Consider the following 14,445-nt stretch of genomic DNA (forward strand, 5'->3'; position numbering starts at 1 on the left):
TAAAAGCGGTGAACAACGGTTAATACTCAGAACCTCAGGTGAGCCTGTGTCTTCCGCCAAGGTGAACTGCTTCTGTACTTATCAGCTGGTACTTATCAGCTGGTCAGTGAATGCCTCTCTACTGCTCTAGCTACTGGCTTCCGAGCTTGACTCCAAACCATAACACAAGCTAGCTTTAAGTTCCATTGCTTTGGTTCTCCATCCGGGAATGGTTTTATAGACTTCACAAAATAGCAGAGATAGAAGAAGAAATGATCTCTATATCACACAACAACCCTTTGTTCTTGGTGGCTTCACCTACTGTACAAACTACCATGGAATATTCATGACTAATGGACATCTCCCCTTAAAACGAATCCTAACTTAACCCTCACCCCCTTTTTTTTTCCTTTCTTCTCTAGCTCCTTCCCCAGTGCCCTCCCCCCCCCTTTCTTTCTGCTCTTGCTCTCCATATCTCTTCCCTTTGACTTGACAAAAACCCCTTTAGTGGGTTATCTGCCGGACTGCTAGTTCTTCCATATTCAGTCTCCTGGTTGACTGACATTTACTATCAACTTATACCTATGAGCCATCTTGTCTCAAGGCTGACACCCCTTCTGTAGCATCAAGAATTTTGTACTCAGTACACCCTATTCGTTACATTCTGTAATCACTCTTAGTATTGAGCAGAGTAGTTTTCAGATGACAATGCACTGAAAGCATGCATTGTATTTTGAGAACTGGGCTCTATGTCTTGGTTCAAATCTTTTCACTTTTTTCAGTTAAGTTATGCAATGTGGCCAAGTTTAAAGTCAAGTATTGCTTAACAGAATCCTTAAGAAATTTACTGGTTAATTATCATTTGAGTCAAATTAAATAAAAACCACAGACACATTCCATTAAAGTTTATAAATATTTAATCTCCATAGTTTTTGCATGACAAACAAATGAAAAAGAACACCCCTTAAAATCGAATATACATACAGACCTAGTTTATTTCACACACTAGGTAAGCTAATTGTATATGTCATTCCACAGTGCACAATGGAAAAGCTCAGCTTTTGTGATCTCAAGTAAAGTATACCAACAAAAGTTAAAGAGCATGTAAGACCTCAAGAATATGCATTTGTGCTGCAAATTGGTCTGCTATTTTCTGAAATTATGACTTGAGTGGCTTATTGTAACCATTATTTACCTGTAAACTGCTTGTATAGGCCTTGCTTCACAACTTGACATGTTGATGGATACAGACCTATATTTAAATGCCCTTGTGACTGTTGCCTTTGTTCAATAGTGTTTAAATAATTTTGTAGTCTTGTATGATAATTTTGATCTTGAAGTCATGAAATAGATACAATATTATTTCTTAAAAAATGTAAACTTAAAGAACTTCTTTCTATTAATTTTTTTTAGCATCAGACTACGTATTTGCAGAGTTAGGATTATATGGTTTAGTGGGTTCCTGCTTTAGAATATGTAATCACCTGCATACCTAGCATGGCTTGTTCAAATAAATAAAATTGAACCTATCCTCAACTTCTATATAGGATTAGATTTGTCTCCAGTCAATCAAAGACAGCCTTTTTGTAAAAATGGCACACCTATTTCATAAAAAATATGTTCAGTATACAGATAAAACTAATGTATTTCTATATTTATATTGGTAAAATTGTTCATGTGTGCCTACATATAAAACACCAATCCATATTACCAATAAATCAAAACAGACCTGCCGTTACTACAGCTAAAGCCTATCTAGTGCATTTTGTTCCAGATGTTGTCTATAGTTGTGGAGATCCAAAAATGGTTTATATTGTAAAAGGAAACATAAGAAATCAAATCCACTGGGTCACTAATGCAACTGTGTATGGAATACTAGAGAGACTCTCCAGAGAATATTTCAGATGATAAAGTTTAGGAAGAAGCGACTTCTTGGGGGTCAAGAGACAGCTCATAGGTATATGTGTCATCTCCTTGCTGGTGGTACGGAGGGACCAGAGGAGCCTCAATAATAAGAAGACCTTCTGGAGAAAGTGAGGCAAATACTGTCAGGGGATCCACTTCTGGAGGCAACCTGGAAGAGAAGATACAGAATATGCAATTTAGTAGTATTCCTATAACAAAAATACAAACATTGTATAATATTGAAAGGAATACTTAGTGGCATATTAAAGCTGCCTATAAACCACAGTCTTGAAGAAAATGTAATAATAATCTTTCAAACCAAAAATATGTAACCAATGACGTAAATTAGCAGTGAACATACAGTATTTATATGATAAAATAGGGCAAGATATGTAGAGGCTTACAAGATTCCATCAGTGATAGTATATTTTGTAACTGTTTGCATAAAGCATACCTGTCATTACCTTAAGGTATGTAACAGGCTGCGTTACAAACTAAGCAGTTCTTGTAAATACTTTTTGTTGCTCTCCTCTGAAGACCTTTCCTAAAATCCCAGGTTAGGAACCTAGAATCAGAATCCCAGGATGCTCTAATCTGGTTTACCCCTGCTCAGAGATCGTAATCATTAAACCTTAATGCTCTTGCCTTCTCCATGTTCTGAAAACCACAGTAATGGGCCAATTGAATCACGAAGAAGGTAGGAAAGGTAGAGCCAACAATCAATTCTGCCAGGAGTTGTTAGATCTTGCAGACTACAGTGACCTACGATTTAAGCCCCCACCCTTCATAATAAAAAAACAACTAGTTGTGTGGTGCCTACTTTGCAATGCTCAAGTCTGAGGGTACCCAGAGGTTAGAGGCTACACTTGTTCTTTTGTTTCTTAATAATCTTTGCTATTCCCCATAGGTGTGTCTTCAGAATAGCCTATAGCAGAAGTAAGTGAAACAGGTACAATTGTGATTTAGTATACTAGAACATCATTCCAACGGACTAAACTTGACATTTACTGAACAGGAAGAATACACAATATGCACCATTCCAAATTGCCTTTAAACTGAAAAAAGCAAGGAAAGTCTTTACATTTCCAAGTCTCTTCCTTTGCAATATATTGGGGTTCATTTACTAAAGGCAAATCCACTTTGCACTAAAAGGGCACTTAGAAGTGCAGTCGCTGTAGATCTGAGGGGGACATGCAAGGAAAATAAAAAAGAGCATTTTTGCTTGTACATGATTGGATGATAAAATCAGCAGAGCTTCCCCTCATTTCAGATCTTCCCCTCAGATCTAAAGCGAGTGCACTTCCAAGTGCACTTGCAATGCACTTGCAGTGCAAAGTGGATTTGCCTTTAGTAAATCAACCCCATTGTCTCCACTAGAGGTACTATAACATTTTACCAGGTTTTAAAATAAGAGCTTTGTATATTATATCCATAGCATTGTATACAAATCCATAAATTGGGTTGCAATTTTATTATGCCTTATTATGGGGAGAACAGATGGGGACACTTACTATGTAGCTGATGTTGTTAGTTTTCTTTGCTTTACATTGCTTTGGAAAACACTTTTGTATTAAAAGATTTTCATCAAAAAATTGTTTCCATGTAGTAAGATATTTTTAGTCTTTCCACACAGACATTTTTATTTTAGTTGATGGGGTATTATGAAATAGCATTATCAGCCCTTTTTTATTTTCATATATTGCAATTATTTTTGCATTTTTTATATTTTATATTATCATTTATAGCTAAAGACTGCCACAGAGAGACAGCTTTTTTTAACTTGGCGAATAGAATTCAACGCCTCCACTTTTACTTGTGGATACGAGCAGGAAGAAGTCATTCAATCTACTATGGAGTAAAGGAAATAGTTCCAAAAATGAGTCTATGCATTAAGTCTTGAAGTACACGCTCTACCTAAGAACAAACTCTACAATATGCACATAATTACTTTCATTACCCAGAAAAGGCTCATCTCCAGCTTTACTTTGTTACTGGGGCTTGACCTCCTTTGACTTCATGGCTAAGTTCCGCCAATTGCCCTCCCAGGGACCAGTATGAGTTTCTAATTGGCTAGTAAATGCTGGACCATATAGATGGGGGAGCTTAGGTAAGAAATCCAGCCCAGTAACAGAGAGAAACTAAATCAAATAAGGGCACAAAAAATAATGAAGGCAATAGTAGGCATTGTGTAGTGTACACTCACAGGCAGAACATTTACTATTAACATTTTAAAATCAAGTAAGCTTATACTTTAAGTGGACTCTCAGGGAGGGAAAAGTGGCTAATGACGCTATATATATATATATATATATATATATATATATATATATATATATATATATATAAAAACATTTTTTGCTCTTGTTTGTATTTATTGCAAAAAATAATCTCAGTCTCTGAGGCATGGTCCCTTCACTAGAAACTGAACTGTGTGTGGCTAGGCCAGGTCTGTGTTGAACCATGAACATTCGTATGACTGTGTGATCGTTAAATTATGTGTATGCATCCATCATGGCATAATGGACTGTTCTAAATCACACAATGAGACCTATGTATAACTACAGCAATAATAATGTGTCTTGCCACATTAATATGTCTCTCTTACTAGTCACATAGACTTAAAAGGTGTTTCTTTTGCACTTCTGCATGATAATATTTATTTTCACTCAGAGGTACAATTTCCATTTAAATATATGAATCATGATCCTGTCTCCATTGTAGAAACTTCAATGAAACCTATCATCTACTCCTTGTTCTTTGTCTGCTGACTGCCAGTTTCATACAAGTGTAATTGTCTGATGAATCCATATTATAAAGTTTTATGGCATATGCTTGGCATAGAGTGTTACTGACAGTAAAGAGGCAGATTATGGAGACTTTAGTGTAAATGGGCATTGAAATGCAGAACATTTTTATGCGGTTTAGCTGAGATATTCAGAGTATGGGAATGGCGAAAATGAATTCCTTTTCCAATTATTTTCAGATTGTTTAGGGCAGATAAAAAAAGAATGGCCATACACCAGCAAATCCAGCTATTTCACCGCTGGCAGACAAATCTTACTGATAGCCTGCCACATGTAGAGATTGCAAACAAACCCTCACCCAGCCACAATGTAGGAAATCAGCCATTTTCTTATTTTTACAATACAGAATAGAACCATTTCACTAGCAAAAACATGTTTTCATGAAATGCCAAAAGTACATTATATCCTTTTCAAAGCAGATAAATATTTGAAGTTTGTACTCTCATATGAATGTAATAAAGTGTATATATGGTTTCATTCTCATAAGACAGTTGATACAGAAGAATGGAGGAGCTAAAGTTTTCTTTTTAATGTAAAGAAATCTGATGAAGGGTTACATGTTAAAAGACCAACTTGGGGCTCTAGATTTATTTCCATTTGCCCCCTCATATGAGCACTAGTGCAGCCTTCAATAAAACTCAAAATACTTACCTTTTTTCCAGGAGTCTTCAGCTGGATCCAGTGATGCCATGGATCCTTTTTCCTAGTGGATCCTAAATGCTGCAGAGCATGGGGCCACAAAATGACACGATGCCGCTCTCTGCAGCATTTACCTTTCAGCCCACGGCAGGAAGAGCAGCATTGGCCCCCTTGACTCACATGAAATGGGTTGTATATTGCTGAATATCACTTTAGTCCAGAAAAAAGATCACTGGATTGGTGACTAGGTAAGTCAGAAACAGCCACAGCTGGGAGACAAGGACAGAGCCTTGTCAAACTAGGCTAAGAGGAAGTGCCTGAAAGCCCCGTCAGAATTCAAAATGTACGTAAAAGCTATTTTTCTTTTGTGTTAGTGTAGGAAAGGGTTAGAAACCCTGTCAAGTTTGTATTGCTTTCTGTGTCTCTACTGAGAAGGTTCACCCATTCATTTATCCTGGTGTTTCCTATGTATTCTAGTGTTTTTTAAAAGCTCAAAAAACGCTAGAAAAAAGCTGGATGAAAAATGCTGATAACAGCATTTTTGTGCTGACTTGTAGTAACGTTTTAGTAGCTGTTAGGAGCGTTTTAGTAGCGTTTAGCATTTTTTTTTTCTGGTGGGAAAACGCTCCCAAAAAGTCTACAAAACCAATTTTTTTTTTCTACTCCTAAACACTGAAGCTTGAAAAATGCTAGCATAAAATAGTGTGTGTAGACACATAGTATAACACTATTAGCTGCTAGGAGCAGAAAAACATGCTCATAATAGCTTCCCGGAGCTTAAAAAAATGCTAGTGTGGATGCAGCCTTATGCTGCGTACACGCGAGCGGACTTTTCGACCGGACTGGTCCGACGGACTGGGTCCGGCGGACAATTCGACCGTGTGTGGGCTTCATCGGACCTGCAGAGGACTTTTTCGGATGAAAATCTGACGGACTGTAGATTTGGAACATGCTTCAAATCTTTCTGACGGACTCGAGTCGGGTCGAAAAATCCGCTCGTCTGTATGCTAGTCCGACGGACAAAAACCGACACAAGGGCAGCTATTGGCTACTGGCTATCAATTTCCTTATTTTAGTCCAGTCGTACGTCATCACGTACGAATCCGTCGGACTTTGGTGTGATCGTGTGTAGGCAAGTCCGGTCGTTAGAAAGTCTGTCGAAAGTCCGTCGTAACTCGTCAGAAAGAACGTTGGACCTTTGTTGTCGAAAAGTTTGACTGTGTGTATACGGCATTAGAGTTCTATATATGATAGCAGTATGAAATCATCAAGGGCAAAAGAAAATCAGGACCTCATCCACACAGGATTTTAATGCCAGCTGTGGCTGGATTCACAGGTGAATGTGAATAGTTGCAGCGCTCAGCCTGTAAACAGCAATAACAGGCTAATATGGGTCAGAGCTGTCCACACGTGTTTGGATGTAATCGTACATTAAGCAATTACCTGTGGTTGAGGACAGATGATTGACCCTAGATGCAAACAACCCATATGCTTGCCAGGAGTAAAATAGTGCAGTGTATTAATGGAATATTTACCATCTCTAATCATTTTTTACTTTGTATGTTATGGGAAACAGCAGATATGCATGTGAATGGGAACATCTTAAAGCGAAGTTCCACCCAAAAGTGGAACTTCCGCTTATGTCCTTCCTCCCCCCTCCGGTGCCACATTTGGCACCTTTCATGGGGGAGGGTGGAACAGGTACCTGTTTTTGACAGGTCCCTGTCCCCACTTCCGGGAGACGGCGCCGTCCCTCGGAAGTTCAGCCCCCTCCTCCTTCCTCCGCAGCTGGGCCAATTAGAAAGTGCAGCGCGCTTCACGCATGCGCAGTAGGGAGCCGTCTGTGAAGCCGGAAGGCTTCACTACCGGTTTCCCTTAGTGGAGATAGTGGCAGCAGCTCCCGACAGATGATCTGAAGATCGGCTGGGGTGCCGACATTGCGGGCTCCCTGGACAGGTAAGTGTCCATATATTAAAAGTCAGCAGCTGACTTTTATTTTTTTTTCCCCAGGCTGGAACACCTCTTTAACTATTCCCCCCCCCCCCCGGAAGGATTTACCCCCTTCCTGACCAGAGCACTTTTTGTGATACGGCACTGCATCGATTTAACTGACAATTGTCAAGCAACGTTGCACTCAAACTAAATTGACGTCCTTTTTTTTCCCCACAAATAGAGCTTTCTTTTGGTGGTATTTGATCACCTCTGTGGTTTTTATTTTTTGTGCTATAAACAAAGAAAGAGAGACAATTTTGAAAAAAAAAGCAATATTTTTTACTTTTTGCTATAATAAATATCCCCAAAAAATAAATAAAAAACACATTTCTTCCTCAGTTTATGCCAATATGTTTAATGCATATACAGGATGCCATTGACTTAGCCATGCTGAAAAATGGTGGGAACTTGGTGCATGCTAAGTTCTCTGCCCCTTCTCTGCATGTGAGTGCACTGTTAATACATCGTTCATGCATCTATGTGCATGCCAATGTCCATTCCGCTGTTAATCTGCAATATGCTTACCTGGTCTTGAAGACATCAGAAACAGATAAGTAAAAAAAAAGCAAAACGAAGTAGTAAAGGATGGGGGGATAGGGTGGAGCTGGTGTTTAAAAACTTTTTTATCCCCAGAGTAAAAGCAGATCAGAAAGCTGCATCCAGATACACAACTCACCAGATCATATAAATAAGTGAACGATTATGGTCTTCTTTCTCAGTCTAGCAGTCAGATCTGACTGATTTAAAACAACCGGTTCACTGTTTGCCTGAGTTTTATTGTCTCAGTTGTCATGATCGGAAATTCCGCCAGCAAAAGTCGATGTGAGCTTTTGGTCAGAAATTCCAACCGTGTGTATGCTCCATCATACTTTTGCTGGCGGAATTCCTGCCAGCAAAAGATTGAGAGCAGGTTCTCTATTTTTCGGTCAGAAAAAGTTCAGATCGGAAATTCCGATCGTCTGTACCAATTTACGACGCGCAAAATTCCTACGCATGCTCGGAAACAATTCGACGCATGCTCGGAAGCATTGAACTTCATTTTCTCGGCTCGTCATAGTGTTTTACGTCACCGCGTTCTTGACGGTCGAAAGTTCAGAGAACTTTTGTGTGACCGTGTGTATGCAAGCCAAGCTTGAAAGGAATTCCGTCGGAAAAACCATCCAAGATTTTTCCAACAGAAATTCCACTCGTGTGTACAGGGCATTAGAGTGATCATAAATAGGCAAGAAGGTTATTTGCCCATACATAAGCCAATTGTTAGAATGCCAGGAACCACCATGAGTCGCACTAAATGATATCAGTGGCATACTCACACTATTTCATTCCACTACATAGAAGTGGCCAATTTTACTCAAAAGCTTGCACTACATGTTTTGTAGTTAGCCAATTAATGGTATCAAACCAAAATATATATTTTTTTTCTACTATTGTCAATGGCTACCTTGGTATTTCATTCTGCTGTTGCTCCTGACATCTGTAAACAGTCAGGTCAACTAGCAGGGAACCAGAAGGAAAGACTATTGGGACTGTAAAGTAGGATACTTCTTTAAAATAGCCTGAGCATTAAATTAGTGAATGCATATATGTCTTATTATCCTCCTGTACTGGGTTTATAGGTTTGAGAGTTGTCAGATCTGCCTAGTGGGTTGCAGTAACATCACCCTATTATTAAGCCTTTATAAACTTGGTCATAGTATTTTACAATGTATGTCAAATGCTTGCAAAATATGTTGATACATGCAGTAAAGAAAATGTGTATGTGCAATAATACACAGTATCTATAAAGGGCACACCAGTATGGTGTGCCTCATAGCTATTTAAAAATTGCAGTATTCAAGGTAGCTTTGATATTACTAAATCCTTTAATAAAATAGCTTGTACTGATAAAAGTAGAATGTAGACTATAGATCACTTTTCTTATAGATATACACAGTAAAGTAGATGTGGGGTGGGTGATCCCATATTGTGAATATGTTCGCTTTTGCAGCAATAACCACAGGCAAGATAACTAAATTTTGACCCTACAATGACTTTCAGATGTAGGTAAAAGGGTTCACGTGGCTTGCAAATACATTACCATCACTTAAAATGTCTATACAAAGAATATAGGTATATATTAATCCACCATATTGACTGGTTTGTAAGCAGACATATGCCCTGTACACACAGTCGGACTTTCCGACGGAAAATGCGCGATCGGAGCTTGTTGAAAATTCTGATCATGTGTGGGCTCCATCGAACTTTTTCCATTGGAATTTCCGACACACAAAGTTTGAGAGCTGGCTCTAAAATTTTCTGACAACAAGCTCCAATCGAACATTTTCTGATCGTGTGTAGACAATTCCGACGCACAAAGTGCCACGCATGCTCAGAATCAAGCAGAAGAGCCGCACTGGCTATAGAACTTCATTTTTCTCGGCTCGTCGTACGTGTTGTACGTCACAGCGTTCTTGACGTTGGTAATTTCCGCCCAACTTTGTGTGACCATGTGTATGCAAGACAAGTTTGAGCCAACATCCGTCTGAAAAAATCCAATGGATTTTGTTGTCCGAATGAGTGATCGTGTGTACAGGGCATAATGAAACTTGTTTCTTGTTGGCTTGTTGTACCTTTTACACTGCTCTTGATGGTTATGTATTGTTTCCCACATAAGAGATATATATATATATATATATATATATATATATATATATATATATATATATATATATATATATATATATATATATATATATATATATATATATATATATATATAAGATCCAGAACATTCACCATTGTGCGGTGTTCGGTTAAAACCAAGAACCAGTTGCAGATTCCTGAGAAAAGATTAATGATGGTGAAGAGAGCTCAGTGATAACATCCATCAAGGTTAACAAGGACTTCCAGGCTTTATGGATAGATGGACTTCATCACAGTGGTTCACCTTTGCATGACATGAAAAATAGGTTTTAGTTATGAAATAGAACATTTAAATCCATGAAAGAAAGCCATATAAAAGTTTTCTTTGATCACAAGAGCCAGAGGAAAAACTCTTATATGCATAAACTTTTGAACAATGTCTGCAGTAGGTCTATGCTGTCACAGAGCTGATATGAAAAGAATTCTGCTAAACCAACGCTCGGCTCATCTGCATGAGCTCAAGGTCCTTTAGAGGAGGGAAACAATTATTGTTATAAACATGTCGTCTAAATCTATTTTGCTGCTGTATGCATGATGTAGAGAGCTTTTTCCTCCCCCTTTTCAGTAGCCGTCAAACACATATCTTCCCACGTAAAATCCTACCTTTTTAATAAAGCATTCCAGTCACTTGAAGTAATGACTCCAAACCTATTTTTCTAATGTCTATACTGCAAATCACTGGATTTGTGCTTTACAGATACAAGCAAGAGTCATACAGCCAGTAGTGATTCAGCTGCTCTTCAGCATAAAATACAGTATTGTAACATTTACTAGATTAATGGATGTTTGCATTCCCTTTCAGACTAAGAGCCATATTATATACAGCCACAATTTTGTGCTGCATTTTGCACCCTTATACCTTTGGTGGCTAATGTGGTCCCCTAGGTAGCTTGGTGGGATAGCATCTCAATCTCAGGGCCTGATCCTTGTTGTATGATGTGGCAGAATTTAAATTGGGTACCAATCTTTTTAGTAATGTTTTTTTTTTTTGTTAAGCTCAAGTTTTGGAGAGAGGGTTTGGGGATGAAGGATACTCAAAAACAGCACAAACATAGGACAAGTCTGGTGAAGTTGTAGTAGTAATAATAAGGACCTTTTGAGGGAAGTCTTTTGGTAATTATTGGCCCTATGAGAGCTGTCACAGCTGTCCTGAATCTGTAATCAAGGAATCCTTCTTACAATGTTTAGATGGCAGCTTCTAGCCAGCTACTTTGTGGCACTTTTCAGCAAAAAGATAATTTTTCAGCGCAGCTTCATTCAAGTAGTTGCTCCATCCCTAGTTCAAGTTCTTGGGCCTACAGCTCATGCCCCTGGCTAAAGAAAAACTGCAGAGACCTTCAAACATACATGCTGCCCAGGTAAATCCCAGGAGTCAGAGAACACTCTGGAAAGGTGACTCAACCCATATTCTTTTGAGTGCAATGTGCAATTTGACTATAGAAACTTTTTTTTTTATCTTGAGGTCTATGTGGTACCTTGATGATACTTGTAGCAGCCCATGCACTCCTCTTCCTCTTCAGTCCCACTGCTGAATGTACCCCCAAGTGTCCCGAGATGACCAGATAGGGGGGAACAATAGTATATTCATATTATAAATATTTTGCTTTGGTGCTGCTCCTCTTGCTCTGTTGTCCCAAACACTGGTCCATCAGTGCCTTTTGGTTAGCACTGTCCTGCCCACAGACATACATCAGGCTTAGTACACCAAGCTAAAACACATGTTTTTTTTGGCTATAACAATTACAGTAAGGATTATTTACACAACTAAGATGGGTCACCACAGTTTATGTACTCTGAGAGTATAAACACATGCCAAGTCCAAATGCTATTTGATGCACAACCCTCAAGTATACAGAAAACTTTCTTTAACTTCCCTGATCCAAATCCTCCTTCAGTTGTGCCACACATTCTTCCTCCTCCCACACACTGCAGCTTACAGTGGGAAGATTTCAACAGCAGAGTCAAACCAGAAAGCAGTGCTAGGTGTGTCAGTATGCAGTGGCGTCTCCAGCTTTCAAATTTAGGGGGGGCACATGGGGGGACAGGGACAAAAGTAGGGGGCAACTATAAAATGCATATATATATATATATATATATATATATATATATATATATATATATATATCCTGGGGCCCTTTACTACGACCCCACAACGGGCCCTTTCACATGTTCTGCAGTGAGCTCCCTTCCTACTGTATTGGGGTCCCCCAGGGTGGCAGAAAACAAGAGATATATGTCACCAGCATATCAAGAAAATATAAGGATCCAAAGCAGTGGGAGAACTATCAGGGTTGCAAAGGTTGTCTTGCCTCCGGGCCCTGGTGTTCTGCCACTGTGGGGTTCCCCAGCCTCCTCTTGCTGTCCTGCCCCTGCTATTGACAGCTCTGGTCTGGCATCTCTTGGAATTTACAGGCTGGTCCTCCTGTCCTAAGGACGGGAGAAATCAGTCTATTTTTTCAGTAACTGAAAGTCCTGGTGGAGTCCTTCCTGCAACTCGCTGGCTCGAGCAGATCAGGCGGCCGTGGTTGTGTGAACGTTCGCATTATGCAGTGTCAGCGAGCAGGGGAGGGGGGAGGAATCACCCGCAGGAGCTGACTGGGGACTCTCTCCCACTTAGACATTGATTTTTTGTAAAAAAAAAAAAAAAGTTTTTTTTTTTTTGGGGGGGCACATGGTGGGGCACAGCATAATGTTGGGGGGGTCAGGGCCCCCTCTGCCCCCCCCCCCTAGGGTCGCCATTGTGCTAACTAACAAGCTAAAGTCTGGGAGGTCAGCAGTGACAATGCTAATAGCCATACCCCCTGCAACCCTCTTCTCATTGTTGCGCAAGCAGGCATAGCCAACATGAGAGTTGTGACTCTGCTCTGTGGAGCAAGGCAGGATCATTGCCTCACCATCACAGGAAGCTGCAGATGTCCTTCACCGGCAAGCAGAACAGGTGGGACTTTGTAGGGAGACTTAGAAAAAAGAGTAAGTGCGAAGGACACCATTAATTAAATGCTGCATCACATACTTTTTTGATAGGAGGTCAAAGTTCTACTTTAAAAGCTTACATAAGAACCATGTTCCACTCCATCTAAATTATAATAACCTATGCCTGTACTCTAACAACTGGATGTGTTTCATCAGACCTATCCACCAAAACGATATGCTATTTTAGATCCAGTGTTGTAGCCCTCTGCCTTTAGTTCAGTGTGTGAGTATTAAACAGACCTGGTCTTCCCAGCACTTTGATTTATACATGTCTCTGTGTACAACAGATGCATCCTATGGTGTGTCAATGCAGTTCTAAGGTATTTAAATCACTTTTATCTTCCTCTTTTATGGCTGCTCTTGTGAATGATGTCCTATTTACTGTTGTAACTAGAAATTGAAACAGATGGATTGAATTTTTTTTGCTGTTAACTCTTTCAGCCCTGCAGCCTTACAGAGAGACCAGTAAACCAATCAGCTCTACTTGCTTGCTGCACTGTGCTGTACAGATCTTGTAAATGGCATATGTTTTATACATGGCAGTGTTCTATACAGCAGGAATAAAAGATATTCACATTTGCTGATCTGTGCCTTTAAAAATAAGCATTGTGTGTCTCTCCACTGTCCCCACCCCCATCATGGATAGTAAGGGTTAAATCAGGGATCTCCAAACTAAGGCCCTCCAGCTGTTGTGGAACTGCACGTCCCATGAGGTATTGTAAAACTCTGACATTCACAGACATGACTAAGCACGATGGAAATGTAGTTCCTGAACAACTGGAGGGCCATAGTTTGGAGACCCTTGGGTTAAATCATGGGCGGGTCTAGTCTGTCTGATCTGGGGGTGCAGAACAAAAGTCAGTGGAGCGTAATGTCAACACTGTGTATGTCATGACAGTCTGTCACAATGTTAAAGAGATGCAGGGCACCAGTGTTCCTTGCTCACTTGGAGTGCTTCTGTACCACAAGCCACAATGGGGAAGTAGCATATAACCTTACTTTTAGGTAGTTCAGAGATGGTGCAGGAGTGAACAGGGAATTCCCTGCCTGTATTTGACTGCTACAAAAAAGTGCATGTACTAGGCTGTCATTAGATTAGGATGATTAGCCACTTCAGCCCTGGAAGATTTGGCTGCTGAAAGAATGGGCCATTTTTTGCGATCACTTTAACTGACAATTGCGTGGTTGTGTGACGCTGCACCCAAACAAAATTGACATCCTTTTTTCCCACAAATAGAGCTTTCTTTTGGTGGTATTTGATCGCCTCTGCGGTTTTTATTTTTTGAGCTATAAACAAAAAAGAGCGTCAATTTTGAATAAAACACACAATATTTTGTACTTTTTGCTATAATAAATATCCCCATTTTTTTAAAAAAAGCTATTTTTTTCTCAATTTAGGCCGATATGTATTCTTCTACATATTTTTGGTAAGAAAAATCGCAATAAGCGTATATTGATTGGTTTGCGCAAA

General features: G+C 39.6%; 1 protein-coding gene across 1 annotated transcript in view; it reads right to left on the minus strand.

The window, feature by feature from the left end:
• Nucleotides 1-878: 878 nt before the first annotated feature.
• The window catches only part of HSPB8 (heat shock protein family B (small) member 8), a 74,469-nt gene continuing 60,902 nt past the window's right edge, over nt 879-14,445 (minus strand). Inside the window, exon 3 of the mRNA XM_073625491.1 lies at nt 879-2,053. Within this exon, the coding sequence (XP_073481592.1) occupies nt 1,894-2,053 (160 nt within the window). The 3' untranslated portion in view covers nt 879-1,893. The remainder of the gene's footprint in view (nt 2,054-14,445) is intronic.

The sequence above is a fragment of the Aquarana catesbeiana genome, linkage group LG01, assembly GCF_042186555.1.
Source record: "Aquarana catesbeiana isolate 2022-GZ linkage group LG01, ASM4218655v1, whole genome shotgun sequence".
Lineage (NCBI taxonomy): Eukaryota > Metazoa > Chordata > Amphibia > Anura > Ranidae > Aquarana > Aquarana catesbeiana.